Here is a 12,369-nt window from a genome sequence, read left to right as displayed (position 1 = left end):
AATCTCATAACCAAAACACTAGTAGAGTTTTGACTCCTGAGTGTAGTTCTTCTTCTCCCTTCGATCATTCATATACAGGTTCACACCTACGCATACGCGCACACCTGTTTCTAATAAAACTCAAAGCTGAATATTACAGAAAATTTTAACTTTAAAAATTAAATTTACAATGGAGCTTGAGCTTTTATTTTAAAACAAAAATTGGAGCTTGTTCGAATTCTAATGTTGTCGATGTGGTAGTAAGTAACAAAGCTTTGTTTTTTTTTGTTTTGTCCCACATCGAACCATCTGCTAAAGCCGTAAGAAAAAAAAGCATAGAAGCTCCCAATTCTAGCTATTGAGTTTGTGTACCCACATCGAACCATCTGCGTAAAACTGTTGAGTTTGCTCTGTCTCTTTTTTTGTTTTTTTTTAATTCACCCAACTTGTGTTCTCTACTCTTCTTCTTCTATCGGAAAAGGGCTTCTGATCTAGTTTCTTCACTCCATATCTCTCGATTTCGCAAGGATCAAGTTAGTCTACAGTCTCTGTGCTGATTTCTTTTAATATCGTTGATTTTTTTTTTTTTTTTTTTTTTGTTTAGGCAGTTGATGGAGAAGCTGAAGGAGGCTTTGAGTTTTATCTGCTCATCTAGTTTCTTGAGGATGGCTTTGCTTTGGAACATTGCCCTCATTTTTTCTTACTTTCAATTGCTTAAAAATAGTCTCTTTGGCTCTAAATCAAGTTCCTCTTCTTCTTGCTCTACTCATTCACACAGGCCTGTTTGTGTTATCACTGGTGTAAGTTCTTTCTCTTTATTGCCTCGGGACTCTGTAATGTAGTCAACTCTCTCCCCCCTCACTATATCTGTTAATGTTGTTTGTTTCTGCTCTTGTGTTATTCGTTGCAGGCTACTTCGGGCCTTGGTAAGGCCACTGCGTTTAAGCTTTCCAAGAAAGGTTTCTACGTTGTTCTTGGTAATATGTGTGTGCACACACAAAAAAAAATACTTTTTTTTCTTTTGCTTAGCAGCTAGATATTTAGGAAAAAGAGTTCATTTGGATCTCTTGCTCTCAATCAATCTTAGAATAGATGTTTGTTGATATGAAACTAGCAGTTGAATCTTTTCTTGATTTTGCAGTTGGACGGTCCTCCCACTTATTATCAAAGGTTTTCTACTGTCCCTTTAATTTTTCTTATACCAATAGAATGTACCTCCCCCTTTCACCTTTTTGTTGATTCAAGAATCTTTGTGTTAACAGACCTTGAGTGAAATTAAGATGGAGAATGAGGATGCACAACTCAAAGCTTTTGAAGTTGACTTGTCGTCTTTTCAATCAGTTTCCAAGTTTAGGAACTCTCTAGAGCAATGGCTTTTAGAAGCTGATTTACATTCTTCGGTACAACTCTTGGTGAACAATGCTGGGATACTAGCAGCATCGAGCCGGCCAACCGTTGAAGGCTTTGACAGGTAAGGTTTTCACTATGGTTTCATAACTTTGAACTTTTAAAGGTTTAACACTTTCTGATGTGACCCCGGACTACGGACGTGGTTCACGGACGTACGGACGGAGGATACAGCGGAGCGGACCGGAGAAGCGGTTCGGTTAGGGACGAGAATGGACGCGAATGGACGCGGAACAGCGGACGTACGGACGGATGGTCGGACGCGGCGGATAAATGGACGTACGGACGAGTGAGCGGATGGAACGCGGATGGACTAGAGCGTCACAAGGAGATACTCGACTCGTTCGGCTCTAGTTAGGAAACGGATGGAAACGGATGCTGCGTACGGACGTACGGACGGATGGTCGGACGCGGCGGATAAACGGACGTACGGACGCGTCGGATGGACGAGTGAGCGGATGGAGCGCGGATGGGAACAGACGCTGCGTACGGATGGACGCCGCGGATGGAGCGATGTACGGAAGGAAACGGGACCAAGGAACGACAAGAACGGACGGAGAGAGATTCGCGAGGAGATGCTCGACTCGTTTGTCTCTCGGATAGATGGGGATGAATGGACGGTGGATTGAGTCGACGACACACGGGAGATGGCTCGGCCCGTGATACGGTCAACTAGTCGATGTCGAACCCGGTTCGAGATCGGCTAGGGTTTTCTCGGTAGTCAAGTCCCGGACTTGGACTAAGGAGAGAGGTGAGACAAGAACAAGATTCTCTCTTGTGAAATTTAATTCAATACTTCAAGTCTGCCTTTTACAATGAGGGTTTAGGCCTTTATATAGGAAGGCTTACAAATGGGAGACTCTAAAACCCTAGACACGCGGCCAGGATCTCATCCTTACACTTGGCCATAAAGCAAAAGCAAAAGTAAAACAAAGGAAAGACCAATCCAACGGTCATAGAAGGTTCAAGAAGAAATTCAAAGGAAGGGAAGGGAGAGAGATAGAAAAGCCACGTCATTGGCTGGACGCGGTGATAGGATCTTCACTTCCTTGGCTCCTAAACTTGTCAATGATTGTTTCCAAGTCATGAGCCAAGCGGGAACGAAGTGGAGATGCACTAGAGTTCGCTGCCTCGTTAAAACCTCTTTGGTAAACCCATTGGGACAAACCCAAAGTAGGGAAAAGAGTACAGCTCCTTCTAATGACTTAGGGGCGTCTTCACGCTTGCGCGATGGTGAAGACTCGCGAACTAAGCTTCCCAAAGCTGGTCGCAACTCAAGGCTCTTAAGTGGTGATGCTAGCCATGAGCCATTGGTGTGAGGGTTGAAGCTTGGATTGCAAAGCCCATTAGATGACTTTACTTGCTCCTCCTTGATGATCCTTGGAAACTAGTTGGTACCGCGCATCACTAGGAAGGCCGGTTCCAAGTTGTCGATAAGTGTCCGAGAGGCGTCCAAGTGTTGTCCGAGAGGTGGTTGAGAGACGTCCGAGAGAATCGAGTGTTCACGGCCGAGTGGTCGATCCCGTGATCACATCATTCCCTCCCTCTTATAGAAGTTTTGGCCTCAAAACTTTGCTCATCACCTGGATCAAAAAGGAAAACCCAAATCAGCAGCATCAAAAGGCCAACCGCGGTTTAATTTACCGGGATCAAAAGGAAACAGTAAGGCCTTAAGAGAAAAGGATAGGACTTCCCCGGTAAGGCCAGCGGCACTGGTCGCTCGGATCCCTTCATGAACCGTGGTTGCTTGCTGAGACTCTCCAGGATGCCACACATAAGTTTGATCCGCACCAAAGTTGGACAAATACATCGCCATATGACCTTGTGCGGTAACGGCCTTGGCGCTAAGGGTGGAGAAGGATGGCACGGTATAGGCGACTCCCAGCTGGAGCTTACTACTTGAAGTAGTCATGGACAATACCGAGTGAAAAGATCCATCAATGGCCATCTCCGGTGGCCTAGCTAACTTGGAACTCCCCATTACCGAGTGATTACCGGATATGACTTCAATTGCGCGGCCAGAATCTCCTTGGACTTCGGTTGATGGCTCGGTACGCGTCCTGGGTAAGGATTCGCGTACTATGGTCGGCTCCGGACGCGGCGGTCGAGTGTCGGTTAAGCCTCGATCGAGAGCGGTAAAGAGTTTTCCGTGGTCTGCGTAATGACCCGAACTTGGACCTCCGAGTGTAAGAACTTGTCGGTCTGGGGGCTCGGCTGGCTTCTCTACGATTCCTCCCGAGTTAATGACTTCTTCTGGACAGACTTGTCGATCGAAATCACGTCCTAGGCTCAGCGTACGGTTAGCTTGCGTCGTTGGTGCGGCGTTCTCAATCAAGTCGGTATTCGGCTTGTTCCGCGTCAAGTCACCTTGTTCCGGCTGATGAAGAACTCGCGGGACTGGTGTTGGTACAGTTACAAGGGCCGAGTGTTGGTGCCGTGATGATTCTCCCTGGGTGTAAGATCTCGCTGCCTGGCCCAACATTTCTCCAAGGTGTTGGAGTTCAGATCGGATAGAGATCAACTCGTCCGTGAAATTTGGTGCTCCGGGAGATTGCGCTGGCTTCCTTGCGGTCTGCTCCCTTGACTTAGTCCGAGAAACCACAATGCTCGCCTTGGCTTTATCTCGGTCGCGACTTGACGGATTGATCGGTGTTGCGCGTGGTGACCAGCTCGGAAGTCCTTGGTTCCGAGTGCGGCAAGCACTTGACTTGCTCGATGATGCGTGCGATGGAAAGGTTGGGATTGCTCGGGTGCAACTCGAGTATTCCTTCCGCGGCTCTCGATGATATGCGGACGGCGCATAGTAAGAACCCAAGTCATCACTATCGGAATCATCGTATAGATTCATCCTTGGCTCGTTAAGGCGCGTAGCTCGTGACATAGACAGCCAATAGTAGCCCGGTGATCCATGCCCGTGGTCCTCTTGATCCAACCCTTCTTCATAGTATTCATTGTACCATGATGCGTCCTGGGTAGCCCCTTGTTCGGACTCAGTACCGTGGATTTCGTCGTACCATGGTTCGTCCTCGGTAGCCCCTAGTTCCGGTTCACTACCATGGTGTTCTTGGTACCATGGTTCATCATCGGAATAACGATCTTCGTGCTCCATACTTGATCAATGTCGAATCAAGCATTGGCTAACGATCACGGACTTGGAACTACGTACGATCAACGGTACGGGCGGCCAATGGTGGTCGGACGTCGGTACGGACAACTGGTACGGATGGCGGTCGCGGTACGGACGGCTGTCGCGGTACGGCCGACGGTTGCGGTACGGACGGCGGTCGCAGTACGGTCGACTAGTGCGAGCAGCGGTACGGACGGCCAACGGCTGTCGTATGGGACGATGGTCAGCGTACGGACGGCGAGGGCGATCGATCGGAGACAATGGTCGATGACCGCGGTGCGTCCGGCTCTCAGTTTGCGGTTGCTTCTCGACCTTGGACGTGTGCTTTGTCTGTTGGACCACTCTTGCACACCTGTCCGCAAAATGACGCGTTTTGCTTTAGTGTAGGGAATATTCTAAGGCAAAGCGGATATTCAATGATTAAGAGCAAGGAACCAATGATGGAACTAAAGCAAAAAGCAAAAAGAAACCTACAAAACGACAAAAGAAAAGAACTTTGACGCAAAACGACTATCCTAGGACTGACACGCGTCTAAGGACCACAACTAACAAGGAAGGCAAAATAAAGCAAAGAACTTTAACGATCTACACCCTAAAAACATCGAAACCAAAAGCAAGTCACCCTAAAAAGATCTAGCACAAACAACTCAAGAACATAAACAAGAACAACAAGAATATAAAAGCAACGAGAACGAACAAGAACAAACAAGAAACGAGATGGAATCTATCAACCTAGAACACACAACGAAACTAACAACCTATAGCACACAAGATTCAAACTTTAAACAAAATGAGATGAGTTTCTGGGTTAGAACGACACAACCTTTGAGGAACTTCTGCTCTGATACCAAACTGATGTGACCGCCGGACGCGGTCGTCTACCGAGTCGCACGGACGGACGGTGGCTGCGGACGGACGGAACGAAACTCTCTCGAGCCGAGGAATTTAGATGAGGCTTTCCTCGGACAAAGCTCGGAGATTTGAATCCAGTAAGGAAACAAACGGTGGATGCGAGAGATGAGCTGAAACGAACGAGCGGATCGAGAGATCCGGCCTTTGGTCTCGGCTTCGGTCGAGCAGTCTCGGTCGCGGTACGGACGATGCGGAAATCGATTCCCGGAGTTTGAAGGTAAACTGCGGGAACGGCTCTCGGCAACGCGGCGGTAAGAATCCTTGGTGATGCGGTAAGGATTCTCGGTGATGCGATAAGGAAGGTGGAGTGGAAGCGAAAGTACAACGAGCGGTAGGAACCGGACGTGATACGGTAGAGAGGGACGCGAAGGTGGTTTGATGCTACAAATTATGTCGGCGCTTTCTCTTTGACCAAACTTCTCTTACCGCTCCTGAGAAACTGCCCTGTGCCTTCACGAGTTGTGAATGTTACATCTTTTACACATCGTGCTGGTGAGTAGTTTCTCACATGTGATCTAATGGTTTCTATTTTACAATGAGAGCTAAAATAGTTATTGTCGTTTCCTGGTTTTTTTTTTTATCTTTATAGTTTTTGCTGGAAGGTTTGACATGGATTCTGTTACTGGAGTGAACTTTTCGAAATCAAAGCAGTATCCTTGTGCTAGGATCTATGAGTATTCTAAATGTAAGGAACCCCACTCATAATTACAAGCATGTGTTTTCTCTTGTACCAAAGTGATGCTGATATTGTTTCTGATCCTTCGTTAACTAGTATGCCTTCTACTCTTCTCGTATGAGCTGCATAGACAGCTTCACCTCATGGATGATTCTCATCACATCTCTGTTGCGTAAGCGTCCTATATACTCATTTCTCTTGACCTTATCGCTCACTTCTTGACTATGTACTGTTCATATTTGAAACAAGTAGTCTTAAGTTGAGCATATTTCTCTCTTAAAAACAATCAGACACTCTATTATTATTCTTCTTCTGTTAGTACGTTTTGGGGATTATGGCTTACTTATGTGGTTTCACTTTTCATTTTGTTTTATTGTAGAGCGGTAGATCCAGGAGCAGTAAAAACAAACATAATGCATGAGCTTCCTTCATATATACAAGTCATAGCGTTTTGGGGTCTCAAGATTCTTGGACTCATGCAGTCTTCAGAGGATGCAGCTGAATCTGTCATTGATGCTGCTTTAGCTCCACCTGTAAGATATGCTGGTTTTGGAATTTCTTCGTCTTATCTAACCCCTCAATCTTATGTGGTTGATGAGCTCTATTTTGATCTGTTTCTTGCAGGAAATATCAGGCAAATATTACTTTGGAGGAAACGGCAGGACCATTGAATCTTCAGCGCTTTCCCGTGACCCGAAACTGGCTAAGGAACTCTGGCACACATCATGTCTCATATTCAACGAATTGCAACAAACTTACACTGGATAATCAAAATCATCTATACATTTGTCTAAGTTTTGGCTAATGACGTAATCCTAGGATCCAAACTTCAAATTCTAGTTCAAATATCTTACTGTAATCAATAGATTTTTTGTCAATTTTTGAGCCACCAAATAAAAGTGTGGTTGGACCAACATGCTGCTTTCAATCCCATTGTGGTGATCACAAGTTGATAATTTTTGTTTTCATAAGTATGATTCCAAAATAAAATTAAATTAAACGAAGAAATGATAAATATATAAGTCTAAAAATTATAAAAATAGGTGTTGGTACTAGCTAGTTTCAGTCTTCTTTTTGTTTTCTTTGTAGATTCTCCAACAAGACAGGACAAGCAAAGAAGAAGCAAACAAGTGTGAAAGCATTTGTAAAGAACCTCAAAAAGGCGAGTGAAAGTCTCCTTTTCACATATAAAACACACATGGAAATGGAACCTTTTAGTTTTCGCAGTAGCCCCATCATGAAGGAAGGTATAAAGATTACAAAACGAATAAGCCGAAAGTAAGAGAAAAACTAAAGCAGAATATTTCATCTGACAATGAGCCACCATTATAATTAATAGCTTTAAGATCAGAGCCTTATATAAGGAGAAGCATCCTCACAAAAATGTTTACCCTTATCACTAACAAAACCAAGAATCATATTCCCAAATCACCATCCCATTTGGTGTGTTTCCACTTGCAAAGTGAGAGTGCCAACACAAACAGAGTAGCTTCTTCTGTTTTTGTACACAGTTAAGTGAAGATGCAGGACATGAGAGATCAAAATCCTCCACAAGGTCAGATTTTTTCATCCTTGTCCAATAATGAATCAGGCGTATTATGTAAGATTTTGTAGTACTTAAACATTTCTTGACAGGATATCCAGCTGCAGAACAAGTCTCTGAACAACCAGGTCAAGACAAAAAGAAGAAGAAATCACGGTTTTTCGAGACAAAGCAGAAAGGAGACAGAGGCTTCATTGAAGGATGGTAACGCTATAACTAGCTAACAAAAGTCATCTTCTGTTGATAGCAACCAAAACTAGCTTAATAAACATTGTTTTTGTTTGTTTCTTTCTTCCTATGCAGTCTCTTTGCACTATGCTGCTGCTGGATTTGTGAAATGTGTTTCTAAGGAAATGAAGGAACACTACAGTGTGTGAAGCTTCTCCCCACTTCTGTATCTAAAGAATGGCTTTTATTATCTAATATATTACCTGAGAGAGAGACTTTCTAGACTATCTGTGTGGTGTGTGTGTTTATTGAAAGAAGGTTCTTGTACTAGTATGTAAAGGATCATCGTATCTTCTGAGTTGGTATAAGATCATCATATTTTATGGGTCTCACAAGTTTTAGAGTTGGCCACAGAAGTCCATAACAAAGATCCAATATCATAAATTATACAATCAAATCAAGTGCTTCTTAAATATTTATAACTAAAACAAAAATTCTCTACAATTGAGAATAATAATAGTAGTATACACCCCACTCAAAAATTGTCTTCCAAATCGTAATAATAATATCTCTATGTACACTAACCATGTAATTAAAACCTGCAAGTAGATGCAAAGGTCAAAAGCATGATGATGAAGCTCCAAATCTAACAACACCTATTTGTTACCGAGGTTTTTGTAAATGAAGCCTTCAGATATAGTCCCCAATCTCTCGTAATCTCCTACAAGAAAAAACACTTGTGGTTACTTACTATTCACTCTTTTATTTTCCTGCAAAACTTACTGGTGTCTCTAGTTCCTGAATGAGTTAGCTCTTTGCATAATAGCTGAGATAAGCCAAAAACTCTCAATGAAATCTATCGAACTAAAAGAAGAGGGACATCAAGTACAACATAAATCTGTTTCCTTCTGTAGTAACAAAGCTTCTCACCTTGATGTTCTACCCTTTCGCTAGAGTCCAGGAAGTTTTCAGCATCAGCCAATAGGAATGGTGATCCATCATAGCTCTCCAGAATCTCTGGTTTTAGCAAATCACAGTAAAAATTAACGATAAGTCCTGTTGTGCGAGTTTGTGCACAAATGTCTGCTTGATACTGTGTGCTATAAAAAAGGGAGAGCATGTATATGAAAATGAGACCTGAGCTCTGGGAAAAATCAGCTGTCAGATCAGAGAGGCTGAAGTTCCGAGGAATTTGACGTAGGGACCCAAATGGAGAAGCGTCTGCATCAACAAGTGGATCATTGAGGGATTGACTGCTGGACTCGTTGCTGAAAGATGCAATGGAGGCATCTACAACTGTGGACTGTGCTTCACCACCATACATGTACGGAGCACAGTTTGAATATGCAGTCTCAGATTTAATCACTCCTTGCATCAAAGGCATATTTGTGGCCGGCGAGCAGAGCAAGTTTTGTGGAGGATCAACTCTTCTAGAATTGGTTGAAATGTCCACATAAGAAGGCAGATTTGTGTTAATAGCTGAGACTCTATTGAGGTATGCACTTGACAGATTAGGAAAGGACTGATCTGAATCCTTGCGTTCAAAGCATAATTGTTGCTGATTCACTGTTGGAAAAAAACTACATTAGTTGCAACACGAAAACAAAATTCACAACTCCTTACTTCCTTAAATATATAGTTCAAAACAAATCTTACTTAATGGAACATGAGAACCATTTCCGTGTTGGTTGGAAACCCCTCTGGTTGGATGAATCTGACGCATGTGGTTTGCCTGCTGCTCAAGCAGCTCGTTATATTCCATAATCTGGTCCTTTACCTTGAGTCTCAGATAATATGCCCTGAAAAATTCTCGGTTCTCTTCTTCAAGCTTCTGCCAAACTGTCAACTCAGAGAATGAAAAAAATGCTACCATAATTATCTTATTTAAAAAAAAAAAAAAACCATCACTCGAAGTGAGAGATCAAGAAATCAGAACCAACATTGAAGAAAGAGGTCCAACTAGACTAGGTCGGTAGAAAAAAAAAAGTGTAAAACAAAGCCCGAGAAGAGAAGAGTAGAGGTGGTTACCAAGTTGAGTAAAACCAGGTTCGATCTTATCCTTCTCTAGTAGAAAGTCAACAACTTCTTTCTGGTTCATGTAACGCTTGAGGCATCCTTCAATAAGATTCTGAACCTGCAAAAAGAAACAACAGACCAGAAACGAAAATTACGTCACAATGCAAATGAGTATTAAAAACTTCCTAGTCGAAAAAAAAAAAAAGTAAAAGAAATCAAACCAATTGTATATCTTCACGAGACACCCTTCTCACAGTTAAACTAGACATGGCTGAAAAATATTAGTACAAGGAAACCGATCTGATCTTGTTTCTGTCAGAAAGAAGAAGAATCCCAATCAATCTCTGTCAGAATATTAACAACTCTAGTCTGATAACAGAAACATGTAATTTAATTAACTTAGCTGAGAAAAAAACACACAATTGAAACTTTTAATCTAAGTATCAATATTTTACTAATCAATCCCTGAATAAGGGAATGGAGCATCATCATCAATCCCTGAATAAGGGAATGGAGCATCATCATCATCATCATCCCCCATTATTAGACTTAGACCCCCAAAAAAAAAAAAAGTACGAAAAAGAAAACATGAAAGAGCTTAATCGATCAGATCGAAAACTAGAGAAGTTATAGCAGGACGAAATCATATAAAAGCCAGAAAATTTGTTAATTGATATGAAAACAACCAACCGACAGATTAAAAGGGTCATTCATAGTAGTAAGAGACTAGAGAGAGAGAGAGAGAGAGTAGAAGCGATCATCAGAGAAAGAAAACCCCTTACCGGAACCCGAAGGCAAATCCGACGACCAGACCAGACCAGACCAGACCTAACTCCCTTCCTTTTGTTTTTTTTTTTTTTTTGTTTTCTTTTTTATTGTGCGGGAATTAAATGCTAAAGAGTATCTGCCACGTGGATAAAGTGAGGTCCCTGGTTCGAATTTACAAGCTTCTAGCCTTCTACTACTTCAATTCATTAACGCCATATATATTCACTTCCATTGAAGAACATAAAATTTTATCAGCTTTTTTTTTTCTTTATAAAATAATTTTACAAAAAGGTTAAGGAAAATAACTATATTTGCTAAAAAAAAATATACTCCCTCTATATCAGAAAGAATAATCTTTTAAAATTTTCACATAGATAAGAAAACAATTAATGTTTAATCATAAATATATTTTTATATATAATAAACATATTTCTCATAACTATTAACTAATAGTATCTCATTAAAAATTTTCAATCCTCAATTAATGAATCTTGAAACCTACAATTTCATTGCATTAATTAATAAAAAATACAGAAAATCAAACTTTTTTGATACACGATAAATTACTAAAACATCATCTATTCTAAGAGAGATGGAGTAGTAGCTTAGGATAGTGGACCCTTGATAAAAGCTACATCATTACCAACAACTAAATTTGGTCATTATAATTTAAACAGTGTAATTGTTTTGTTTTTTTAAAAAACTACCGTGTAATTGTTAATATACTAAATTCTTAACAAAATTTTTTTTTGACTGAAGGAAAAAGAAAAAACCTACAGATCTGTAAATCTCTCATAAAGATAATCCAATTTTTCATATCTATCAGCTGTCTATCACTCTTTTTATGAATAAATTTTGGATTTTGTTGTTGTTTTTAATCTTCAAGTTGAAGGGATGGAATAGAAGTGGCAAATGACTTTTTCAATCGAATTTCATAGATATACCACAAGAGAGATTACAAAGGCTGACAAAGATATCAATAATCTTTCCAGAGAATTAAGCCGGCAAGTACAAACACACTCCTAGAGACTAATACCAAATAAAGTGAAACAAAGGAGAAAAAACCCGAACATGCGAAATACACTATTCTAAATGCTAAATCATAATGTACTTTTAAAAAATATGAATTTCAAATCTCAAAATTAACTTTTGGTGTCAAACAATTCAAACACATGCAAATCGTTTTATGGTGTTTCACCATCATGTTTTGATGATGTAAAATCCCTGTATATTGAGAGATCCGAAAGACATTGTTTTAGTTGTTCAAATAAAAATTAAAAATTTATTGTTGCAACCTAGACTAGAATTTGCATATCAAATTATTGCGAATTCAAATTATCAAATCCAATTAACTTCTCAACCACTTGGTCATATCAAATTATTGCGAATTAGTGAGTTGAACCCTTTTTCATTTTTTTTCTTTTTTCTTGACCCTTTTTTCCTTTCTTCGCCGAAAAAATTTTAGTTTTCATTTTAGATTATGTTTCTTTTTCTTTGCGTTGTTCTTGTTCAAACCCTAGCTTCCATCTTGACGGAGGTTGTTTTGTGTTCCAGCAGTAGAACTCGACATTGTTGTAATCAACATTAAAGAAAAAAGAAAATTAAAATCAATCAATTAAAGACAAATCGGGGAGAAAAAAAATATTTCTTGCGTTCTTCTTCTTCTTTAGTTCAATTTGACTAATCTAATTAAGAAATTTTATACAAAAGAGAGAATGAAGAAGAAAGATGAAGAAGAAGAAGATCACTAATTAAAAGACTAGATACGAAAGA

At 40.8% G+C, this 12,369-nt stretch overlaps 3 protein-coding genes across 7 annotated transcripts; 2 read left to right on the top strand and 1 right to left on the bottom strand.

Moving 5' to 3' along the window:
- Positions 1-98: 98 nt before the first annotated feature.
- Positions 99-7,015, top strand: LOC147940562 (uncharacterized). 4 transcript variants are annotated; one of them, XM_087460819.1, is made up of 10 exons: positions 99-377; positions 588-779; positions 890-956; positions 1,121-1,149; positions 1,242-1,450; positions 5,796-5,917; positions 6,015-6,110; positions 6,198-6,273; positions 6,481-6,634; positions 6,726-7,015. In XM_087460819.1, exons 2-10 carry the CDS (start codon positions 591-593, stop codon positions 6,867-6,869), a joined length of 1,086 nt encoding a protein of 361 aa, XP_087316945.1. In that variant the 5' UTR covers positions 99-377; positions 588-590; the 3' UTR covers positions 6,870-7,015. The 4 variants fall into 4 exon arrangements, with proteins under 4 accessions (XP_087316945.1, XP_087316944.1, XP_087316947.1 ...); XM_087460818.1 differs by having other exon boundaries at positions 148-377; positions 584-779; XM_087460821.1 differs by having other exon boundaries at positions 348-512; positions 584-779.
- A 447-nt stretch (positions 7,016-7,462) lies between these two features.
- LOC104734425 (protein CYSTEINE-RICH TRANSMEMBRANE MODULE 12) lies at positions 7,463-8,204 on the top strand. The gene is made up of 3 exons (XM_019234964.2): positions 7,463-7,656; positions 7,737-7,848; positions 7,948-8,204. The coding sequence occupies exons 1-3, from the start codon at positions 7,623-7,625 to the stop codon at positions 7,991-7,993; spliced, it is 192 nt and encodes a 63-aa protein (XP_019090509.1). The 5' UTR covers positions 7,463-7,622; the 3' UTR covers positions 7,994-8,204.
- A 25-nt stretch (positions 8,205-8,229) lies between these two features.
- On the bottom strand, positions 8,230-10,713 carry LOC104708711 (uncharacterized). 2 transcript variants are annotated; one of them, XM_010425324.3, is made up of 7 exons: positions 10,611-10,696; positions 10,050-10,140; positions 9,841-9,946; positions 9,469-9,651; positions 8,950-9,378; positions 8,743-8,829; positions 8,230-8,533 (listed from the first exon to the last, which is right to left on the bottom strand). In XM_010425324.3, exons 2-7 carry the CDS (start codon positions 10,095-10,097, stop codon positions 8,469-8,471), a joined length of 918 nt encoding a protein of 305 aa, XP_010423626.1. In that variant the 5' UTR covers positions 10,098-10,140; positions 10,611-10,696; the 3' UTR covers positions 8,230-8,468. The 2 variants fall into 2 exon arrangements, with proteins under 2 accessions (XP_010423626.1, XP_010423628.1); XM_010425326.3 differs by lacking the exon at positions 10,050-10,140 and having other exon boundaries at positions 10,611-10,713.
- Between the last annotated feature and the right edge of the window lie 1,656 nt (positions 10,714-12,369).

Source organism: Camelina sativa, chromosome 8 (genome assembly GCF_030686135.1).
Source record: "Camelina sativa cultivar CO46 ecotype springtype chromosome 8, ASM3068613v1".
NCBI classification, from domain to species: Eukaryota; Viridiplantae; Streptophyta; class Magnoliopsida; order Brassicales; family Brassicaceae; genus Camelina; species Camelina sativa.
This window is presented reverse-complemented; position numbering and strand designations above follow the sequence as displayed.

What these genes read in the sequence shown, in the direction of transcription:
- LOC104708711 (XM_010425324.3), bottom strand. Translation starts at nt 10,097, where the DNA reads ATGTCTAGTTTAACTGTGAGAAGGGTGTCTCGTGAAGATATACAATTG. An exon ending in ACCTGGTTTTACTCAACTTG is followed by an intron (nt 9,652 to 9,840) that starts GTAACCACCTCT and finishes CTGAGTTGACAG; the next exon opens with TTTGGCAGAAGCTTGAAGAA. An exon ending in TGATTTTTCCCAGAGCTCAG is followed by an intron (nt 8,830 to 8,949) that starts GTCTCATTTTCA and finishes TGCTAAAACCAG; the next exon opens with AGATTCTGGAGAGCTATGAT.
- LOC104734425 (XM_019234964.2), top strand. Translation starts at nt 7,623, where the DNA reads ATGCAGGACATGAGAGATCAAAATCCTCCACAAG. An exon ending in AGATCAAAATCCTCCACAAG is followed by an intron (nt 7,657 to 7,736) that starts GTCAGATTTTTT and finishes ATTTCTTGACAG; the next exon opens with GATATCCAGCTGCAGAACAA. An exon ending in AGAGGCTTCATTGAAGGATG is followed by an intron (nt 7,849 to 7,947) that starts GTAACGCTATAA and finishes CTTCCTATGCAG; the next exon opens with TCTCTTTGCACTATGCTGCT.
- LOC147940562 (XM_087460819.1), top strand. Translation starts at nt 591, where the DNA reads ATGGAGAAGCTGAAGGAGGCTTTGAGTTTTATCTGCTCATCTAGTTTC. An exon ending in CTGTTTGTGTTATCACTGGT is followed by an intron (nt 780 to 889) that starts GTAAGTTCTTTC and finishes TATTCGTTGCAG; the next exon opens with GCTACTTCGGGCCTTGGTAA. An exon ending in TCTCATCACATCTCTGTTGC is followed by an intron (nt 6,274 to 6,480) that starts GTAAGCGTCCTA and finishes GTTTTATTGTAG; the next exon opens with AGCGGTAGATCCAGGAGCAG.